Source organism: Puma concolor, chromosome B1, assembly GCF_028749965.1.
Source record: "Puma concolor isolate L17-30 chromosome B1, mPumCon1.1.hap2, whole genome shotgun sequence".
NCBI lineage: Eukaryota > Metazoa > Chordata > Mammalia > Carnivora > Felidae > Puma > Puma concolor.
The window spans coordinates 32,466,157-32,489,262 of NC_141670.1; the positions used below are offsets into that span (position 1 = coordinate 32,466,157).

General features: G+C 42.2%; 1 protein-coding gene across 2 annotated transcripts in view; it reads left to right on the forward strand.

Annotated features, from left to right (window-relative positions):
* EBF2 (EBF transcription factor 2) overlaps positions 1–23,106 on the forward strand; it is a 197,579-nt gene that overhangs the window by 160,122 nt on the left and 14,351 nt on the right. For both annotated transcript variants that reach the window (XM_086703421.1, XM_086703420.1), the window contains exons 11-14: positions 17,443–17,531; positions 18,779–18,844; positions 18,928–19,105; positions 20,815–21,000. In XM_086703421.1, coding sequence (XP_086559547.1) covers positions 17,443–17,531; positions 18,779–18,844; positions 18,928–19,105; positions 20,815–21,000 — 519 coding nt within the window. The remainder of the gene's footprint in view (positions 1–17,442; positions 17,532–18,778; positions 18,845–18,927; positions 19,106–20,814; positions 21,001–23,106) is intronic.

Consider the following 23,106-nt stretch of genomic DNA (forward strand, 5'->3'; position numbering starts at 1 on the left):
TTCCTGATGTGCTGAGATTTTATCGACTTATTCACCAAGCAGATATTTAAAAAAAAATTTTTTTTGGTGTTTATTTATTTTTGAGAGAGAGAGAAAGAGCACAAGTGGAGGAGGGGAAGAGAGAGAGGGAGACACAGAACCTGAAGTAGGCTGGGCTGACAGCTCAGAGCCTGATGCGGGGCTCGAACGCGCAAACCACGAAATCATGACCTGAGCCAAAGTCAGATGCTTAACCAACTGAGCCCCCACAGGAAGCAAATATTGGTGGAGCGTGTTTGCTGTGCTTAGCACTGTGCCATGTGCTGGGGACACTGTAGATGAGTCAGACCAGCAGGATCCTTCCTTCATTATGGTGCAGTGATGTGAGGATAAGCCAGTGATGCTCTAAGCTTGGGCTGCTTGGGTGCCTCTAAATAGTTCTGAAATCTTCTATACGTGACTTCACTTCGTAGCCTTCCCGTCTACAAAATGGGCTGCCTACCTTACAGAGCTGTGGTGAGGACTAAAAATATGGGGCATGGAAACAGTGGCGTGCTGGTAAAAGTTTCACAATTGGCTCTTCAGGGAAAAGCCAGGGGGAGAGAGCAGTAGGGTTTGTAGTATTTGCTGATTTCCATGGTGCAAATACTCTGACTGTGGGTGATTTCTAGCTTACCAGTATGACATCAGCTGGCTCACAAAATTTCTGAAAATTTAACAGCTTGCTCTCACAAGCTGGTGGAAACCAGGTCTAGAACACCTCTGTATGTAAGCATTTGGGAGGGGGAGCGACTATATCTTATTATTCAAAAGTATTTATTACTGGGGCGCCTGGGTGGCTCAGTCGGTTAAGCGTCTAACTTCGGCTCAGGTCACGATCTTGCGGTCCGTGAGTTCGAGCCCCGCGTCAGGCTCTGTGCTGACCGCTCAGAGCCTGGAGCCTGTTTCAGATTCTGTGTCTCCCCTCTCTCTCTGACCCTCCCCCGTTCATGCTCTGTCTCTCTCTGTCTCAAAAATAAATAAACGTTACACAAAAAATTAAAAAAAAATTATTTATTACTAATAATTTTCCTATGCTTACTATCAGGGTTATTACCATGGAAACTTTTACTATCAGGGTTATTACCATGGAAACTTGAGCAAGTAATTACAAATGTGATGAATCCTAAAAAGGAGTTGCATAGGATGCTGGGGACATATGCTTGGGAAATTGAACCCTCTTAAACTGAGATAATGGGGAAAGCTGAGAACGGTCCAAACACAGGAAGCAGAAGGTGCAAAGGCCCTGGAGTAAGAAAGAAAATGGGATATATACGATGGCCACTATGAACAGGGAAGAAAGAATGAGTTGAAGAAAGGTTGGCCTCGAGCTGGAAAGGGAGGGTTGGGGCTGATCATTTGGTTCTACCCCGAGTGCCATGGGGAGCTACTGGAATATTTTAAAGCCGGGGAGTGCCATGATCAGATCTGCCTTTTAAAAGATCATTCTGGCTGAGTTGTTGAGAATGGCTTGGAAGCCAGGGTGGATTCAAGGAGGTCAGCTGGAGGCCGGTGTGGTGGCCCCGGCCAGAAATGATGGCAGCTTGGACCAGAGTACCAGTAGTGGGAACAGGCAGAAGGGGGTGGAATCTAGGAGGTAGCGTTGGCATCACTTGATGATTGATTGGATGGGGTGAAGGTTGGGGAAGGGAGGGGAGGAGGCAGCTCTCAGGTTTCAAGTTTGAAAAATTGGGTGGGTATAGTTTAGAAAGGGATTTTTAAAAAGGTATAAAGTGCTAAGGGAGTTCAGAGGAAGGCCAAAATACTTCCAGCTGGTGGAGAGGTGAGAAGATTTAATATTGTAAAGATGTCAATTAATGAATACATTTAACACAATGCCAATCAAAGTACTAACAAAATGTTTGGGGAAACTTTACAAGAGTTCACCTGGAAAAATAAAGGTGCTAAATAGAACCCCTCCTTTTGAAAAATGAGAAGGGCCATGCTCTTCCAGACTTAAAACCTATTGCAAGTTTCAGTAATTAGAAGAATATGGGGCTTTGTAGGAATACATAGAAATGTTATGCCACAGAAGAGAACATTTAAAAATAAACAGGTTTTGTATACATGAGTACTATGGATACATAAGGAGCCATCTCAGTCAATGTGGAAAAGATGGAATGTTTAACCAATGGGAATGGGCTCACTAGTTAAGCATTAAAAAAAAAAAAGTTAGATGACTAATTTTATATTATAAACTGAAATATCTGAATTAGATGTTTTGAATGAATAATGTACACAGTTCAGGGTGCCTGGGTGACTCAGTCGGTGACTTTTGATTTCAGTTCAGGTCATGATTTCGTGGTCGTGAGATCGAGCCCCACATTGGGTTTCATGCTGACTGTGGAGCCTGCTTGAGATTCTCTCTCTCCCTCCCTCTTTCTCTCTCTCTCTTTCTCCCTCTCTCTCAAAGTAAACAAGTGAACATTAAAAAAATGTACACATTTCAAAATATTATAATCTTAAGCCTTGCTAACCTTGACCCCAAGGAAACCATCAAGCATAAATCTGTGATGACATAAAAAGAAAATTTTTGCATGTCAGGGTGATGGTCATTAAGTCAAAAGGAAAAGGACAGACTGAGAACACATTCATTGCATGTGACATATTACCCTATGTATAAAAAGATTCATTCATTTGTTCAGCAAAAGCTTACTTTATGCCTACCATTTGTCAACCACTATGTTATGCCTTGTGGGTAAAGTGATGAATGTTAGATATCTCACAAACTAAGGAGAAAAGGAAAGATATGTAAATTAAAAGCTAGCAAGGAATATCAGGAGTTAATTCAGGAAGGAATACAGTTTAGCAGCAAACGTATTTTTAAAAATCCCAATCTCATTAATAATCTAATACATGCAAATTAAGGCGACTATAGGATAACATTTGTTTTCCCTGTCAGGTTGGCAAAGAATTGTTTTTAAACAAATGAAAATACCCAAGTTGGCAAAATTAGAAGGAAGTGGGACTTCTAACACTCTACTGCAGGAGAGTAGATGGCTCTAAAGAGTACCTTGATGGCACTGGCTTTAAAAATGCATATACTCTTTGACCCAACAATTCTACTTTCTGTAATGTATACCGAGGAAATAACTCAGTTTGCCTGAAGGCTGTTCATTGGAACGCTGTTTGTGGTAGTGAAAATTGAAAACATCCTTAGTGTCCATTAGGGGACTCATTGAATAAATAATGAAGTCTCTTTACACTGAATAATATATAATATAATATCCACATATTATATATATAATATAATATATAATATATATTATATATAATACCCACATATTATATATATAATATATATGGATATTATATATATAACATCCATATATATTTTATATGTATATATATATATATATAATTATCCACATGTGTAACATAGCTGTTGACAAATGGTAGGCATAAAATAAGCTTATGCTAACAAATGAATGAATCTTTTTATACATAAGATAATATATCACAAGTAATGAATACGTTCTCTGTCCTTTTCCTTTTGATTTAATGAACATGTATACATATATACATGTATGTATATATGTGTGTGTATACATATATGTATGTATGTGTGTTTACACATATATATATACACATACACATATATATGAAAAAGGAATAGTTGTATAAAAAACCCCAGTAAGATGAAAAAGCCCTGCATATGAAGGTCTTAACCATGGTGGTTTCTAGGTGTTGGTATTATTGTTATTAAGTTTTGCTTATATTTATTACTTTCTGAAAAAAATAAGTAACTTTTAATTAATAATTAAACAAAGAAAATGTGGTATAAAAAATTAATGTTCCCCATATTTAAATTCTGAAACAACACACATTGGTCGACTTGATTCTTTAGGCACAAAAAAGAGTATTTCCAGCCAGGGAAGCAGTGAAGCTTCTTCCAGAAGACTGCCTTTGATAAAGAAGGACCATGGGAAGCAGTTAAGGGTGAGGAGGGTGGGGACACAGTAGTATATTCTTCCACAAATAGAGAAGAAAATAAAAATACAAACACTGTTCAGGTGGCTCAGGAGGCTGGTCACTCTCTCTAAAAACTTCTACCTGAGGTTACTGAGCCAAATGGGACTGGGGTTGGTAGACACAAGTGGCTAATGTTATTCACGGAGGGGCCCAGGCACTACAGGAAATGGTTTGGCAATCTCTGGTCTTGCCCACTCAATGAGCAGCCACCAACATGGAAAGTACTTTCCAGCCCATCGGGAATCTTGGTCCAAGAGCTGGAGAGGCAGTGGCTTCCCCCCGTGACTGGAGGTGGGGCTACAATGCCTCCCGAGCTGAGGCCTGGCTTCAGGGAACCTGGAGAATCCTGACCTTCTCTCTGGGTGGTGATGGGGAGAGAACTTATGGATTTCCAGCCAGCCCGGCCTCCTGAGCCACACCTTTGGAGCCTCAGAATGTGCTCAGCTGCAGGATAGTGTGTCAGAAACCACTAGAGGTCTAGACAAAATACTCAGCTCCAGTGGTCACGTGGAAAATCGCATCTTGATTCCAGAGGAAAAGAAAACCTTGAGAAATCTAGAGAGCTTTAGTGGGGACAGACTGGGCACCAGCGATCGGCTGGCATCCAAAGGGAGGGTGCACTGGACTCAGCCAGAAGACGTGCTTTCGGATGCCGGCTGTGGCACCAATGACTTGTTTGTCCTTTTGACAAGTCAGCTAACCTTCCTGAGCCTCATTTTCTTCATCTGTAAAGCTCTGGTACTAATTATACTATTACCCATAGGTGTTTTCCTAATTTGGCTGAGCATGAGAATCATGCTTGGCTTCGTTCCAGACATACCGGATCATTCTCTTTGGGGAGGGTCTGAGAATCTGTATTTTAAACAAAGAAACAAGTTTGAGAAGCCTGAGTCCTGCTCATCAGGCCGTCGTGGAGACTTTCTTGCTGGTAAAGTACCCTGCGCACGGGGGCACCTCCTTCGAGACTGAGTCGTTGCACCGCGAACACAATAATATTTACTCTCAGGTGGAACTTTCTAGGAGACTCAAAAAGCAGGAGGTGGGAAAGGAGGCTCCAAGGTCCAACCATTGATGGTTGCTGTATCCAAGGATACACCATCATAATAAACCCAAGCCTATTAGATGTAACTTACTTGATATAATTAGCCAAAATGCAGTAATCAGCTCCCCGTGGTTGTTGCGCCAAGTACAGCATAAACAGCATCAGGGCTCTGAAAAACAACACATTTGCTTCACACGTGTGACTTTGCAGATCTGTTTTCCTCCAACCGTGGTTTGCTAAAGCGTGGCTTGCTGCTGTGGAGTTGAGAGATCCATGTGAGAATACAGCTCCTCGGGAAAGGTCTGACTGCCTCTGTCTGCTTAGGGACCGAGGCATGGTATACCAGCCGGGGCTCAGAGGGAAGAAGGACCTCTGCTTTCCTCACAGACCCTTCCACAGTGAACTTGGAGGGCAGAAAAATAATCGCGGTAGAGGCGCCCAGTGGGATCATGGTTATTGGTTGTGCAGGTGCTTCCTGGCTGTCTTGTGGGTGCAGGAAGGGGATGTCTGGAGTGTGCATCTGGGGGTAGAATGGCCACAGTTTATAATGATAAAATCCGCACCACCCACAGAAACCAGTGAGAGGTCATGGTTTTTGAAGGCAGGTCATCGAGGATATGGGGGTAGATGAGTACAGCTTTTCAGTGTTACTCCTCTGGTTCTTTGGCCTAAACATCTGGTGTAAACGTTTGATTGTTGGTGAAGAAGTCTCCCGTAAGTTCTGTCATCAGATAGGACTAGTGAGAAAAAAGAAATGATGATACGAATTCAGTAGTCACATCTGGCATCGTTTGAGGAGGTAGGGCCAGGCTCATATCTCACGAGCTCATAGCATCACTGCTTTTCCCCCATGGTGATGATTCTATTAGTATCTCGACCTTATAGATGAGAATGCTGCTGCCTAAGGTCACCGAGATAGGTGCAGTCCTAGGTGTCTCATTTCAAAGCTGCCTTCTTCACCACTGACCTATGCTACTCACCAATCCCGTAATAGCAAGTAGAAGAAATTACACCAAGGCCATCTCTTTGGCTTCATCCAATATTTTACCTGGCAAATGCCAGTGGCCTTGCCTCTCTGGCCGGTACTCTGAGGAAATGCACAGGAGATAAGCCTGGCCAATGAGCACGGAGGGGCTCAGAAGATGCCTTGCCCGGAGCGCCTGGGTGGCTCAGTCGGCTAAGCGTCTGACTTCGGCTCCGGTCACGATCTCACAGTTTGTGAGTTCGAGCCCCGCCTCAGGCTCTGTGCTGACAGCTCAGAGCCCGGAGTCTGTTTCAGACTCTCTCTCTCTGCCCCTCCCCGACCCCTGCTCATCCTCTGTCTCTCTCAGAAATAAATAAACATTAAAAAGATTTTTTAAAAAAAGACGAAGACGATGCCCCACATTGCGAAGTGGGGATGTCGTGCGATCGGCTGAGACTCTATGGAGTGCTTCCGATTCCCTAGAAGTCCTAGAAACCATCCTCTCCACGAATAACTGAAGTTGGGAAAGGAGTACCAACTCCACTTTCTTATTAAGAGAGAACCTAGCGCTGGAGTGGAAGACAGGGACTGAGTGTGGAGGCCTGGATTTGAGTCCCAACTTTCCTGCAAATCACTTAACCCTTCTGCATGTCAGGTCCCTAAGTGAACAAATAGGAAGGTATATATCTCATGAGGAGAATGAAATGGTATAGATTTGCAAATGCATATGCTTAGAAATATCGACACAGAAGTACAGCTCACTCCTGTCGGCGTTTGGCAGAGGGGCACGTGTTTCCGGGATGAGTTTTACGTGGCTTCGCCTTCTTCACCGTTGGATCCAAGGTGGGCTTTTTGGCATGTCTTCCCTTCTGAAAAAGGTGGATTCTTCTTGAAAGGCCCGCCGCACCATGCTCTTCATAGCTGGGACTAGATTAGAAATCAGGATTCTGTCGGGGCCAGAATGGGCCAAGGCAGCCTGAGAACGTGGGCTCTGAAGGTGGAGAGAAGGGGGAGCGGGTTTTCAAAGGGGGACAGAAGGAGCAGAAGACACCTAATCGGCCCAAGTGGCCCAGGCACGCACGGAGGAGCTGCTTGCCCAGGTGTGTGGTTGAACTTGGACGTTGGCAAATGAGAACGGATGGGGACCCTGGGACGCTGAGGAGCCAAAGAATTCATGTCACCTCACCTCCGTCCCCAGAGACCTTCTTACCTTTTGCTTTAGCACAAACAATTGCATCTGATTCCATGTGTTAACAAGACAAAGCGTTAACAAGAAAATGGCCAAGAACAGGCAGCAGTTGGGAGAAGAAATGGAAGACCTGGATTTTTCCACAAACCTTTCCATCATACCCGAGGCTTGGTGTAGGGGGTGGGGGTCCTCTTTTCATAAAGCTGCACCTCACAGATGTGCAAGTGGGATTGCAAATGTGAATAGCTCATTGCAATTCACGTTTCGTTCTTTCTTTTTCTTAGAGCGGTACCCTGAAAAAAAAAAATTCCCATTTAAGAAATGAATCTGATTTTTAGTTAAAAATACCCAGTTCAGACATCAAAAACTGGCCCGAGTACAATTGGTCCCTGTTCACCCTGGAAACAGGTTGAATCAATAGCCCTCCTGGTAGCCTGCAGTTGTACTGAGGTCGCCTCTGCCCCCACCTCTTGTAAAATTCGGATCCGTCATTCAGCTGAGTCTGAAGAATGATGTCTCCATTGGAAGCCCCAGAATAGGGGGCTGTTGTTTCACTGGAGACATCTCAGCCCCTTAATGGCCTGGTGCTCTCGGCTATAATATTCTAAATACACATTACAGAGAGCGTGATCATATTCATAACTGCTCCATTGTGGCATTTAGATTTACCCTTGAAATTTATCTTTAATTTTTACAGTTGTCTCCTTAACCGCGTATATTACTCCCTTCTTCAAACAATCTGTCTTCCTGCTGCAGTTTTTCTTGAAACCAAAGCATAATTAAATATTAAATTAATATTTCATTTAAAATTAAATATCAAAGGCTTCAGTCTAATCTTTCACTTATGCACTGCTGGTTCTCACCTCGTGTTCTTGTTCCTGTATCCACGAAGGCGGGTACCGCCTCTTAATAATGTGTTCTTATATTATCTTTGTCCCTTTTTTTAATTGGTGACACCGAACTTTTGCTACATTGAAACAAGCGGATGTGGGGAAAGATTTCAATGTAGCAAAGGTTAACGACGATGTAATTCAACAGCCTATGGCTTCAGCCCCACCCGTCTCCGCTTCTCAAAGAAGAATTTCACTGCACCAAATAAATAATAGCCTTTGGATCATATGCAAGGGCCTACAAGGGATCTTAGAGGCCATTTAGCCCCAGCTTGTGTCTTTGCAGAGAGAGAGACCAAAGTCCACCTGGCCTTGAAGACGGTGTATGGTCGGTCATGGGTGGGCGAATAAAGCAGATCCCAGGCCAGACCAATTTTACCTCCATTGGCTATCTAATGCTCTGAAAAAATTTAATTTGGGAGCATTAAGATGCTAATTGAACATAGGCCTTAAAAGAAATGAACGTAGGCTTTGCATGTTGGACACATGAGCAGTGGGGCAGAAGGTAGATGATTGGACAAGGACATTGGGAAGGTGAGGAGAGAGAGAAAGAGAGAGAGAGAGAGAGAGAGAGAGAGAGAGAGAGAGAGAGAGAAACTAAAATCAAAGCACAAAGAAGGCAGACCCCACAGGAATCAATATGGAGGCTCAAGGCTCTTTGAAGAGATGGACACTGAGGGAAAAGCAGAATGGAGAAGTCCTAGAGGTAACATGAAGGCAAGAGCTGGTCTCTGTACATCTGAATTCTTCCCCATGCTGAGTTGTTCTTCACCTTCCTGTCCTGTCAACAGGACTTTGACCAGAGCCACACAGAGAGGCATTCGTGATGCAGTTTTCCCCCTTCGCTTGCGTATCAAAGTCCATCTTCTGATTTGGTGTTTGTCTGGCAGTCACATTGCAGAGATTTGATTCTTTTCCATTGTTTTCTTTATTATTGGAGAAGGGTAAGATTTCAAGTTAGGACTAGAGAGATCCTCTATTTATGTGGTCTAGACCCCTCAGTGGGCCATGGGCTCTATGCATATCTAATAAAAGTGAAGATCCTTTGTTGCCGATAAATGCACATATGTGCAAACATACAGCTAGGCTCAGACTTTTAGAATTTTATTGGCCTCTTGATGGCCATCCATACACTCCATGATGATCGTAGGCTCCAGCTGAAGACTTACCAGTGAGGAAAGCTGAAACCCAGGCCAACATCCTAGAGTGACAGCCCAATTGAGCACTCAGATCTTCCCTCACCACATCATCTGATTTGTCTCTTCTCAAATTTCTGCAAAGGAATTTGATCAGCCTTTGAAGCCGCCATTTTTGTGATGAGTACTCCTGTCGGCCAAGGGCATAAATGACCTCCTGCCTGCAATGTCAATGCTGTCTTTGTTGAGGGTTGACCAGAACTGTCACAAAGACTCCCCATTCCATGTTAGCCAGTGTCCCCTATATTTTTTTTTGGAAACAGAAGTAGAGGGTAGGCATTATCTGGTTTCTGTGCCTCCCTTTAAGGAAAGCAATAATCATATAGAATTTATACATCTCACCAACCTCTGGGGAAAATTAATATTGAACACCAGCCAGCTTTTTTTCTAATGAGTGGTTCCCAGTAGATATTTTTAGTTAAATACTATTTACTTATAAAATAAAACCTTTACACACTGCTTATAGTTTATATCTATTTGCCGGATCCAAGATATGTAAGAAACCTCATATATTATACCCACAATCAAAATGAGAAATGACACATAAGATCCAGGCTCTCAGGAGAAATATTATGAAATCTCAAGGTATTGATGAAAGTTTTTCCAAGGCTGATCCAAATGGGATTTAGATTCTGTGGCAGTTGAAATGTGTATTATTAAACTCCTTAAGCAAACCCGAATGACTCCCAGTGGAGGATTAAGACATTCTATGTATAGCAAAGACGAAATTCTCATGTCTGAGTTTTCTCTATTGAATTCCCCCTTGATTAGCTTCTGTAATATTTAACTTCATGCCATGCCATAATTATTTAATAAAAGGTAAATATAAATTATATTTCAGCGGGGATATGACCTTTTACCTTAATGTGATGTTACTAAAGAAAGACATAGATAAATAGAGCCTATAGATCGAAGTGTATTTTTAATTTACTCTGTTTTTGCCCTGCTAGCACTTCTCTGTGTCCCTGTCAGCCAAGGGGCCGGCAGCGTTTCACAGCACCCCCCCCCCCCCCCACTCCATGTGGTAGGAGAGGTTGGAAATTCACACTGATGATGGTGGTTAATGATCTGGTTGGCCCTCGGAGGCAGTCTTGGTGCTGATCTTGGGCACCTCATTAGCTAATTGAGGTTTGCTTGGCTCGCGCCGAGGCCTGAAATGTCAGAGAACACCCAGGGAGATGGGGAGGAGGGAAGCCGGGATTCAACGTGAGGCTGAACCGACAGGATGCAAAACCAGCTGGTCAGTTGGGAAGTCAGTTTGGGACCAAAGTAAAGGTTGTCCAGTTCAACCTGGATGTTCTGACGGCCGAAAACTGGAGGCATTGACCGACTTTTCTTCTTTTGGCTTGGCGTTGACTAAGCACCGCTCATGATTTGTGCTTCAGACGTGCCCTTGATTAAACGAAGTCGTGTGTGTGCATGCGCGCGTGTGTGCATGCATGTGATTTTTTTTTTCCTGTCCGTATAGGCGACAGTGTATTTTACCATTGTCTTCTCATCTGGGATACACACAGAACCCCTCCCACAGTTTGCTGTGAAGTCTGGCAGGGGCCTGCCAAAAAACACTCAACATCAGAAATAGATGAGGATGCCTGATCAACTTCTCAGTTTAAAACATGCATCGCTGACCCGGTGTGGCCAAGATAGTCTGCTATTTCTGATTTGGGTGGGGAGTGAGGAGAGGAGGGCAGGCAAGATAAAGCAGACATTACCCTTGGGACCTGGTGGTTTCCCATCCAACGGGAAGAACAGTGGGTACAAATGTGCGATCAATTCTGTGCAAGAGAAACTTCCATCTACATCCCACTTCTGTGTACTGATTAAAGCCCAGCCGTAGAGAATTCCTCTGCAAGTGGCAGGAAGCACAAGGGATACGGGGATTAGTGGTGGTCATGGGGGGACCCCTGGAGCTGTAGTGAGGGGGAGTGAGAACCTGTCGGTGGGGGGGGGGGGGAGTAGCCATGCAAATGGCTAGAAAGGACAAGGACAGTAGTGGAGACAGGAGGGGGAGGCCCTCGGAGGGGCTAGATTTTCTACCTTAGGGGATCTTCCCTTACTTTCTAGTAAACATATTGTGAGCATACTAATTTCTATAACTTCCATTTTCTCCACATAAGAAAATCAGTACCTCAGGTAACGAAATGGTGCCTGTTTGAAAACAGACAAGGCAATGATTGATTTAGAGCATTTTGTCACTAGGTCTGTTCTCCCTGCAGCCCTGGGCAGCTGTTTGGGTTTGCTGATTGATACCAAATGGGGCCTTCTCCCACACTCAGGGACTGCGAAGTCAGGCAACCTGGCGAGGCTTCGCTTTGGAGATCTGCAGCCCTTTGCCAGAAGCTAGAGAGGAAGCGCGGGAAGGCAGAAGGGCGGGTGCAAAGAGTGGGTGGAAGCAGAAGATGGCATGGCCACTTGCCAACACTCTCTGCTCTTTACCAGCTCAGCCCAGTAGCTCAGTGCAGAGGGGTAGCCTTTGACCCAGGCGGCCGTTGGCGAATCTGGATAAGGCTTGAGAGAACATCTCTAAGGTTCAGGGCACAGGCCTAGGAGTTAGAGAAGACAGGACACAAATTCCACCTTTACTGCCTGGAACCACATTCGAAATGGGGATAAAACCCATAGCGTGGGGCTGTAATGGGGATTAAACGAGCTAACGTATGTAAAAGGCCTGTAATACAGCAAGCCTTTGGTTAATTCTAACGGCAGCAATAACGATTTTCATTATTGAATATTATTGCCACTAAAAATACTGTTATTAAAGAAAAAGGATTCAGAAACTGCTGACGTTTTAATGCTAAGTGGGGAAAAAAAAAAAGGTTTATGGAAGGATTCTAATTATACACACAGGTTTTCTCACATGTGGTTCTGGATAAAATGGTAATTTGAGTCCAAGTGTTTAATCTGCCCTCAGCCCCAGAAAATATCAGAGGATATTTTCAAGAAAACGACGACGACAACAACAACAAAAATAAGGGAAATCTAGTCTTCATGTTTGAAGCCAGTTTGGTGTCATCAATATGCCAGAAATTGTGTGCTGGTGTGTGCAAACAGGGTTATGTTGGAGGATGTGTAGAAAGCTGCACCCGTCATTCCCCTCCAGGCCTCCTCTGACCCCCTACCCAAAGGGTAAGAACAAGCAACACAAGCAGAAACGTGATCTTGAATGGAGACCAGGGTACCTAGCAGTGCTACATCCAGAGAAGCTGTCATTTACATATGAGGGAGACAAAAAGATATTGTCTCATTGTAGGGGCTTGGATAGAATTCAGCTCTTCTTACTGATGTAACCTGACTGCTGGGGAATTGAACCAGTGAAAAACGTAAGGATGGAAAAGTTATGGTATCACAAGAGAGAAAGCAGTTAGAGTATTTCAATTATTGTCAATGTAATGACAAAGCCTAATGTCAATGTGAAAATTAGTCTAAAAGAGACGGATCATAGAAAGTCTAACGATAGTAATGTTAGCTGAAGATGACAACCGAACAATCAAAATGTAAAAGTAGAAAGTATGAGGTAGAGAAATTAAGGGTGGACCAAATTCCTTCCGTGTGGAGGGGCTTACCGGACTCAAATAGTTAGAAAAAAAGATTTTCAGAGAAACCTAAAAGCACTGTTTTTAAAAATTTTTTAAAAATATTTATTTATTTTTGAGAGAGAGAGAGGGAGACACAGAACCCAAAACAGGCACCAGGCTCTGAGCTGTCAGCACAGAGCCCGATGCAGGGTTCGGACTCACGAACCGCAAGATCGTGACCTGAGCTGAAGTCGGACGCTTAACCGACTGAGGCACCCAGGTACCCCTAAAAGCACTGTTTTAAGTTAAAATAGGATGTGTATCTTTCTCATTACTAGAGAGAAATATAGCCATTAAAAAACTATCAGAAATACATGGAGAATGTGGAAGGACAAATTTATAGTAGCAATTATATATAGAATATGTTAAATAATATGATCAAAAAGATATATTAAATAATATACTTGAAGCATTACCCATGGAACACAGACAAAACTAATATGTATGAATTCAGAAAAAACTTAAATTCCAAAAGACAGATATTCTGCAGGCCACGTTTTAGAATCCAATGCAATTAGCTGGAATAAATAATTAACTAACAGCCAAGCGTCTCAGATATTTTCTTTGGAACAAAAGGAAGACAGAATTAGAAATATGACTATTCATGGGGCACCTGGGTGGATCAAGTTGGTTAAATGCTGACTCTTGATTTTGGCTCAGGTCATGATCTCATGGTCATGATCTCACGGTGTGGGACTAAGCCCCATGTTTAGAAATTCTAAATATACTGTGTAGAATCTGTGCTAAAACATTTAAAATTGTGATGAAATGCATGAATTGTCTAGAAGAATACAAATGATATTGAGAAATAAAGAATGAATCTAAGGTTTCTGATTGGCAACCTAATGGACATGACAATTCACAGAAAGCCACATCGGCTTGGGGTATCTTAAGTGGGAGGAGTCTATGGGCTATCCCGTGGAAATTTCCAGCCAATACTTGGAGTGATAAGGCAGAATCTTAGGCAAGCTTTCTTGACTAGAGACAAAGGTTTGTGACAGTCGGCATGTAGCTTGACATGGAAATCATGCGGGCACTGATGAGGTGGTTGAGGGAGAATGTATAGCCAAACAGAAGACTGGCTTGGCAACAGTCATGGGGAGCAATAGCATTTACAAGATGGAGGAAGAGCAGTCCTCAAAGTGGGCTGAGATGGTGTGACTAAGGAGGTAGAGTGAAACAGGCAGTGCACTTTCAGGAAAGGCGATGGGTGGAAGAATTTCCAAGGGGAGAGTATTTCCAGTGTCAAATCCTAACTCGTCTTTATCATATGAGTGGGAAAGTTCCGGGGTCCCTGGGTGGCTCAGTCAGTTGAGTGCCCAACTCTTGATTTTGGCTCAGGTCATGATCCCAAGATCGTGGGATAGAATCCCATGTGGAGAACTCACCCAGTCAGCGCTGGGTGTGGAGACTGCTTGGGATTCTCTCTCTCTCCCTTTCCCTTTGCCTCTCTCCCTATGTGCTCTTTCTGTCTCTCTCTCTCAAAGAATACATATATAAAAAAAGAAGAATGGCAAAGTTCCTCTTGGTTTGGTTAAAATGTTATTGGTGACTTTAATGAGAGAAATCTCACAGGGTTCTTCCAGACTTTTAGTCAAGAGAGAATATCCATGCCGTATAAATTTTACAAAGCATAGGATGAAATACAGAGAGCTTCTCAATTTATTTTTCAAAGCTCGTATAAAACACAAATCAACCAGAAGCTGGACAATACCAAGCACACAATCCCAATTATTAATATGGACACATAAACCCCCAGCAATGGTAATAGTAACTAATACTTGTTGAATGAGTAGTATATGCTAGGCACTATTCTCAATAGTTAAATGATTTAATCCTCACAGCAGGAATCTTAGGAAAATATTAACAAACTGTATTCAGAAATATACCATATCCGTGACGAAACACTTAATTGTGACAAATTGGGAAATCTCTTATCAAATATAATATATACTTGTCAAGTGAGAAAATTCATGATTATAATTTCCTCAAATTCTAAAAAGTCCTGATAAAAAACCCTTATTGAAACATAATAAATAATTTGATGGTGAAATGTCAATGTCATTCCCATTCGGAGAAAAACAAGCAAGAATTTCCACAATCATCCTCATTTTTAGACCATTTGGGACATTTTAGCTAACATGAGAATGAGATTAAGAGAACTAGTTGGAATTAATATACAGACAAAATGATCCTCATATGTTGATGCCATGAATGGATGGTCCTAAGAATGAACAGAAAACATTAATGACATCTGTCAGGGGTTTGGTTACAAAATAACAGATAGCCGCCCTTGGTTAAGAACTTTTCTGGGCCAAGAACTGAGCTGGGACATTATATAAATGGTTTTCTTTAATTTTGACAGCAAACCCATGAGACGGATTTTAAACAGAGGCTTAGAGAAATTAATGGTGGAGCTGAAATTCAAACCCAAGATCCATTTGACTCTAAAGCGGAATCTCTTAATGACTAGGCCATATACGACCACCCACTCCCTGCACGCTGCCTGCACAGACACATAAAAACCAAAAGTGTTTCTAGGCACTAGTAAAACTCCTAGAAAATGTGATGAGGGAGTAATCGTATTGACAAGAAAAATGATAAAAAGTGAAATACAGACCAAAAAATAAAAAACGTATTACCTAGATGATGAGCAGTACACATTTTATTGGTGGACCTGGGCAAAAAGAAGAAGAAAGAGAATTCATATATGTTTGTATATGTATATGCAAATACCACACGTACTGCATGTGTGTGTCTGTGTGTGTGTGTGTGTGTGTGTGTGTGCGTGCGTACTTATCATGGAATTGGGATGATCTTTTTACCTATAATACCTGAGGACAAACTGGGATATGATATTATAGCATGGGGACATTCAGAGTGTTAAAAATATTTATACATAAAGTGTTTTTACAAGTAAAAAAAAAGGAAAAAGACTAATCCCCAATTGAAAGGACCATGGAAAGAATCAATAAGCAGTTCATAAAAGAAAAAAATTAAAATGATCAGCAAGTATAAGAAAAAGCTCTTCAGTTTCACTGATGAATGACGAAATAGACGTTAAAGTGACCACATGCACCGCTGGAGGGAATACAAATTTGTACAGTCTTCTGAGAAGAGTTCGGGATGTGTGGAAGGCCTTAAATATAAATCATAGTTTTGGTCCAGTAATTCTAATTCTTGGAATTATCCAATTGAAATCATTAAAACTATACACAGCGGATAATTATGGCTCTGATTTTTATAATAGTGAGAAATTAAGGATCACGTTAAATGGCAAACGTTAGGAAGCCATTTAAATAAATTATAGGCCATGACATGGAAAAATATGCAGGAATTTTAAATAATGTTATAAAAGAATATTGAATAAGCTGGGGAAAAGTTTGATATGTTGCTAAATTGATAAAAAGTAGGTTATGTAACAGTGTGAATAATTTTAAGTATGCGTGCGTGTTTAGATCTGTAGGGATATGAGCAAAAATGCTAACCCAGCTCATCTCTAAAATGGTGATTATGGATGATTGTATTTTTATTTCCGCATTTAAATTTTTTGAATAATTCTTTTGAACCAAAGGTGTTGCTTTGATATTTAGAATAATAGCAACAAATATTCATAAAACATATGTGCAAAAAGGAAGATTAAAAAAGGAAGTACACCCTCCTGTGTTTACTGCTGCCTAAAGGGAGTGCAGGTGATTATTTTTTTATTCTTTGCATCTTTTTTCTTTACTTTGATCATGCATTAATTTTGAAACTACAAAATTTAAACAACAGACTTATAAGAACTCAAAGAAGACAGGAAGAAGGAGAAAGGATAAGGGAATCCACTCCAAAAATTCTTTAGCATGGTAGACATGGGGAGATGTGTCATTCGTTCACTCTGTCCCTCACTCATTTTACAAATTGCTGATGCCAAATGCCTACTATGTGCTGGGCACTGTCTTCAACAATGAGAACACACTGGCAAAGCAAAGCATGTGTCCTGATTCTATGGAACTTTCAGCATATGGTGGAGCCTGACAGTATACGAATGTACGTGTAGCAAAATGTCATGGGAAATTCTGAAAGTGTATTGCATAAGAACAGGGCTTTGGGAGAATAAATTCACAGAAGGTTTGTATATGTATGAATGGAAATATTTAGGGGAATAAGAAAAGCTGATAATTAGGAGAATTAATAGATGATAAAGGTACACTTGGGAAACGGAAGAGGGGGGAAGAGAAAAAGCATGTAAGGGTAGTTTATTGTCTTTGTAGAAAACGGGGAGATGGTCGATTGTGTAATATTTCTGGTTATTTGAGAGTGAGCGGAGAATGAGAAGTTGTATGCACTTAAGGCAGAATGGTAAGTAAATGTAATAATCCCGAAATTCTGAAATATCGTTTGAATGCAAAGACACTAAACTACCGTGAATTCCAAACTTACAAATGTGAATTAACCAATGTCGACAGCAAAAAATTCCGTAACGAATTGTATCCATTATGTATCGATTCTCAGATAATACCAGAACCTTTCTCTTTGCGGGTGGAAGACTTACTGAGAAGTTCTGCTTTATGACCATGAAACATACTCAATAAGAGGACTTTTATTTTTCAGCATTAAATGAACCCACCATAGACTACGGTTTCCAAAGACTGCAGAAAGTCATTCCAAGGCATCCTGGGGACCCAGAGAGATTAGCTAAGGTAAAAAAAAAATGCTTTGGAAGTTGACAGGTGAAAACCTTATTATAGGATTTCAGCAAACTTAGATGAATCCAGAAAATTAATACCTGAGGGAATATGAAATCTGAAAATTTTGTCCTCAAAAACAGATACACTACAAGTATCCAGCTTATAAAACATTGCCAACTTTATGAAAATAAATAATTGTATAATTGCTTAAAAATGTGAGTCCTCACTTTTTTGTGTTTTATGTGCCCATAGTTGCAAGGGCACATTAACCCACAATCAGGTATTCATAGAGGCACCACCCCGTATGTGGGTATTTTGTGAAGTGAAAAATGCCTTCATGTAAAATTTCTGTGAAATGAATCACTTTTAAGTGAACTTGCTTATGGACAATTATGTCATGAACTTGGCCCATTATTTTAGCTTTCCGTATTGAAAAGCACATTAATTTATTAGACATTCAATTAAGAAGACATTATTAAACTTTAACGTCTCTACTCGCATTTTGAGTACACACGTTATAATATGCCGTGTTCTCTTCTCTGTACTGTGAGTAAAATTCAAGTACCACATTCGCTTCTCCATCACACCTTTATTTCTCCTCTTGGAAAAATCCCCAGCCCCACCATTAAATTAGATGATATCTGGAAAGTAGGTTAATAGCAATTTAAGAGGCTGTTCAAAGCAGGAGGTGGAAAAGACAAAATGAGACGAAAGGGATTACTGATTACTAATTCTCTCTGGTTAAAGTGAACAGGGGGAAATATTATTGAAAGAATTCATCTTTATTAGAATAAAATTTTGCAGAAGGCCCTGCCAAGATCATTTCAGTATTACGAACAACTCCTTGGCAAGCAGCTAAGCTCAGTCCAGTCAATCATTTGAAGAATTTCTGGTTAATTAGAGTACCAGATCTTATAAATGGAATGGTCTGAAAGTTTTTAATGGCACTTCCCAGACCTTATTAATTTTAACCAGCTCCACCTTGAATCTGGTCGCGTTTTGGTTTTGGTAGTGCAATCATGTATGGAACCGTTTTATCTAGATGGATTCCGTGTAGATACATATTTATAGCGGGATTTATACGTACAGGTATAATTCTGCCTGTCACACCAATTATACAGGACCCCTTAGCCAGTTATTTATATTTCAGGGAGGATGTCTGGACTTTTGATTTTTATGCATAATTTTCCTTTGTGGTTGCCACTGGGGGGGGGGGGGTTACCTTTGCTCATCCCTTATTCTTTCTTCCCTTTTCCTAGGAAATGCTGTTGAAAAGAGCTGCGGATCTGGTGGAGGCCCTCTATGGCACACCACACAATAACCAGGTTAGACGTTGACCTCTTACCCTCGGTTGAGCTTGAGTTTTTGCGCTGAATAAAAACGCTCACCTCAACCTGCCATTCTGCAGGACATCATTTTGAAGCGGGCCGCAGACATCGCGGAAGCCCTGTACAGCGTCCCCAGGAATCCCAGCCAGATCCCAGCTCTCTCCAGCTCTCCGGCTCACGGTGGCATGATGGGCATCAATTCGTACGGCAGCCAGCTTGGCGTCAGCATCTCAGAGTCAACACAGGGAAATAATCAAGGTACAGCCTTTCCCGGAGGCAGGCTTCAAGCACCTTCTCCATTTAAAACGTTGGTTCTGCGTGAGTGGAGGGAGGTGAAGCTTGATTCATGTACCATCAGAAAAACGTGTCCCCCCCTTCCCGATCACATATTGGATTATCTCAACATGATAGGTGATGTTTTGTTAGATTTGGGGCTTTTTAGGTCCCGGGTCGAATCCCCTTAATTGAAGATATTTAAGGTTAGGAGGGACTGTTACTTATTTAGAATGGTTTCGGCTTCCTGGAACGAGACTTACAGGTACTCTTGGACTCAAATGTGCACTTCTGCTCTTGGGATCATCAGCTTGAATAGTGAAAGGAGGCCGAGTCATTGCCATTATCGTTTATTTATTATGCACAGCCCTCTCTTCCTAGGAGCCAGGGGTGAGTGGCTTGGCTTTATTTGGTGACTTCTATGTGTGTATTATCTCATATACAAATACACAGCAGCACATTTTCTAGTTAACAGTGCTTTCTACACCTGAAGTATATCGTGTAAAGACTTTTGTCACCGAGGTTGATTTTATTAAGGTGCTAAGTTTATCACAAATCATGTTTTAAAAGGAATAAATTTCCTAATCATATCCCTAACTTTGGGATAGCTTTGTTTCCAATTTCATTCATCCATCGGAAGGCAATGCCTCATTTTCATGCCCAGGCTGCGTTTTTCTTATAGAAGGGTGGGTGTGGACATATTATAGCCGCCTTCTTCTTCCTGTCCTCCTCCTCCTCCTCCTCCTCCTTCTTCTTCTTCTTCTTCTTCTTCTTCTTCTTCTTCTTCTTCTTCTTCTTCTTCTTCTTCTTCTTCTCCCCCTTCTCCTCCTCCTCCTCCTCCTCCTCCTCCTCCTTCTCTGACTTGGGTCATTTTTTACATAGCTTTAGAGACTGTTATCCAAAATGGATTATTTCAGGATAGGTTAGGTGATGTCTCCGTGCTGGGGTTTCAGAAGTATGAGAACCCTGCCATCCCTTCCCATCCCTCCCACAGACCTGATCTCCCTGCACTCGATGGCGGATGCTTCCAAGTCTTTGGCCAAAGAATGGCACATTTAGATGAATTTAACAGCAATTTTTAAATGAAGATGTTCCCCACTCCCACCCAGGGCATGGTAACAACCTTGAACTCACGTTCCCAAAGCTATGATCTGCAGAGTCCTGGTGGCCCTTGGGATGTTATCAGGATCCCTTTTGCCCACTGCTCCCGGGAAAGATACTGTGGTATGTTAAATTTGGGAAACACTAGGTTAGCGGATGTAAACTGGTTTGCTTATTCTCTAGGCCCCACATACGCGAAAAGACAAGGGATAGCTACAGTACACAACTTGACCCCAGAATGCCTTCCTCAGTGACACCCTGGAGATCTCACAGGACTTGACCTGAAGGATGATTTGGGAGCTGTCACTGCACCCAACCGCTAGTCACTACTCCTCGGTCTGAGCTGGAGATGTTGACTGCAAATGGGGACCAAGAGGAAGGAGGGGCTGTCAGGGACATGGCCTGGTTGTAGGATGGGGAAGGGAGAGGAGGATAGAAGGCTGAAGACAAAGTGCAGACATTCCACCCTGCCCAAGGGTGGCTCCGGGGGGGTTTCTGCCATCTGGGGGCCACGTGGGCCCACGCCGCCATGTTTGGCCTGTGCTGGCTGCGTGTGCCGGTTCCTTTACCTGGGCTTTCTCCTTGTTGTCCAGGGTACATCCGCAACACAAGCAGCATCTCTCCGCGGGGCTACTCTTCCAGCTCCACCCCCCAGCAGTCTAACTACAGCACCTCCAGTAACAGCATGAACGGCTACAGCAACGTCCCCATGGCCAACCTGGGCGTCCCCGGGTCACCAGGATTTCTAAACGGCTCCCCCACAGGCTCCCCGTATGGAAGTAAGTGCCCCTTCCCTCTGTCCGGCTCTCCCTGTCTCTCTGTCCCTGGGCTTTACTGTTCACCCTTTTGAGGGAGAGTTGCATCCCTACATCTGACTGACTCGTGGAGGAGGAACCCAGTTTCCCGAGGAAATGTCCTTCTTGCCCTCTGCTCTTCGCCGTTGGTTGGACTTTGGTGCACTTGGTTGCTCAAAGCCTTCTGAAGGAAAGACAAAGAGGGAAGATACTTGCTTTTTGCAAAGAAAGGGCAATGCGGCTCATATGGACAGGAGAGGGGAATTGAGATTCCATTTCAGCTACCATTATGCACACTCTCAATTAGGCACTTTGGGATGTAATGTTTTATTTAATCCTTATAAGAACTTCCTCCTTGTTGTGGGTGAGGAGGTTCAGGCGCACAGCAGTTGACTTATCTGAGATCACACAGCGAGGATAGAGCCGGGCCATCATTTGAACACAGAATTTGTGGTTTGGTTGATTTGTGTATCACACCATGCTCCCATGTTGCTTTGTTACATGGCCCTCTCCTCCTTACGTACCTTCCGAGAGATGGAATTTAGCTGCTTATGAGAGGGTGTTGTGAGACAGACCTCTTAATCCTATTATGGGCTAGCTAGATGTCCTAGGGGGTCGTGAAAACTCTTTTGGGTTGCTTCGCGGGCTAAGAAACCTGAGAGAATATGTGTTCTTCAGACCTACCTGGGGGATACTTCAGGCCAGGGGAGAAGCCTCCATGGAGAGTCTGTGTGAGTGAGTGGAATGTTCTTGAAATTCTGGCTCCAACTGCAAGGCTCTACAGCAGGCCCTCCGTTCACCAGAATGGTTCCCCCAGGCCAGGGACAAGGGCAAGTCAAGGGCAGCACACAGCTCAGGCTGTGACATGCCAAGGATCTGGAGGTTGCCTTTCACAGCCTTGTGGTTCTCTGTGGACACACACCCATGAGTTATTTCTGTGTTATCTGTTCAAATCATTACCTTCAACAGTCTACTCAGTGTGATAAGGACGTAGTAACCAAGTAGCAGAGAGACCAGAGGTTGGTTCTTCTACTACAACTAAAATCGTACTGCTGTAAAGACATGAGTTCTGTGTCTGTCATGTCCAATGGCCTGGATCAATTAGATCATGGTGGTCTAGATAAACAAACTATCACTTTCTTGATTTGTTTAGTTCTTTGTTTTTACCTTATCTTCTTCCAAAAATATTTGGGGGGATATTAATAGTGAGATGAATGCTTTGAAAGTATAAAATAATGACCTCCAGAAACTGAGATAAAATTAAAAAATATGGATAGATCATGGCGGTCTAGATAAACAAACTATTGCTTTCTTGATTTGTTTAGTTCTTTACTTGTTTTTACCTTATCGTCTTCCAAAAATATTTCGGGGGGATATTAATAGTGAGATGAGTGCTTTGAAAGTATAAAATAATAACTATAAGAAACTGAGATAAAATTTAAAAATATGGATAGGAAAATTAGACGAATCCAAGGACTAACCTGGATGCTATTCAGTCTATTCAAGAGAGCCATAAACTTGGTTCGGAGGCTTACAAGATGGGAAAGCAAAGAGAGAAACATTACTTGTCATAAGATTTTGTGTCCACACATTTCTTGGTGTGGGGTGGGGGGGAGCTCTGAAGAAACCTGATTTTTCTGTTGCTGAGATCTTGGAGAGATATCTCCCATGCATCACTGTGTAGAAGGGACCACATCTCCAATAGCCCCTACAAGCGATACAAAGGCAAGAGAGCCATTGTGTAAAGAATGTCACATAATAATGGTGACAACAAGAGTAATTCACAACTGCATTCCACTTTACAGTCTAAAAAGCATGTTCACATATAGACCCCAGTGGGATCCCCACAACAATTTATGCCACGGCTATGATTGTAATTATTATTATCATTTTCCCTTTAAGTTATCAAGGGATATTAAATGACTTACTCAAGGATTTGTAGCCAATAAATCATAAAAATAGGACTAGAAATATGTCACCAGGTTCAGAATACCATGTTCTAAAATTATTCAATACTGTAAGAAATACTTTTTGTATTCATAATACATTATTAGACCAAACAGCATGAAATTACTTTTTTTCCCCCAAATA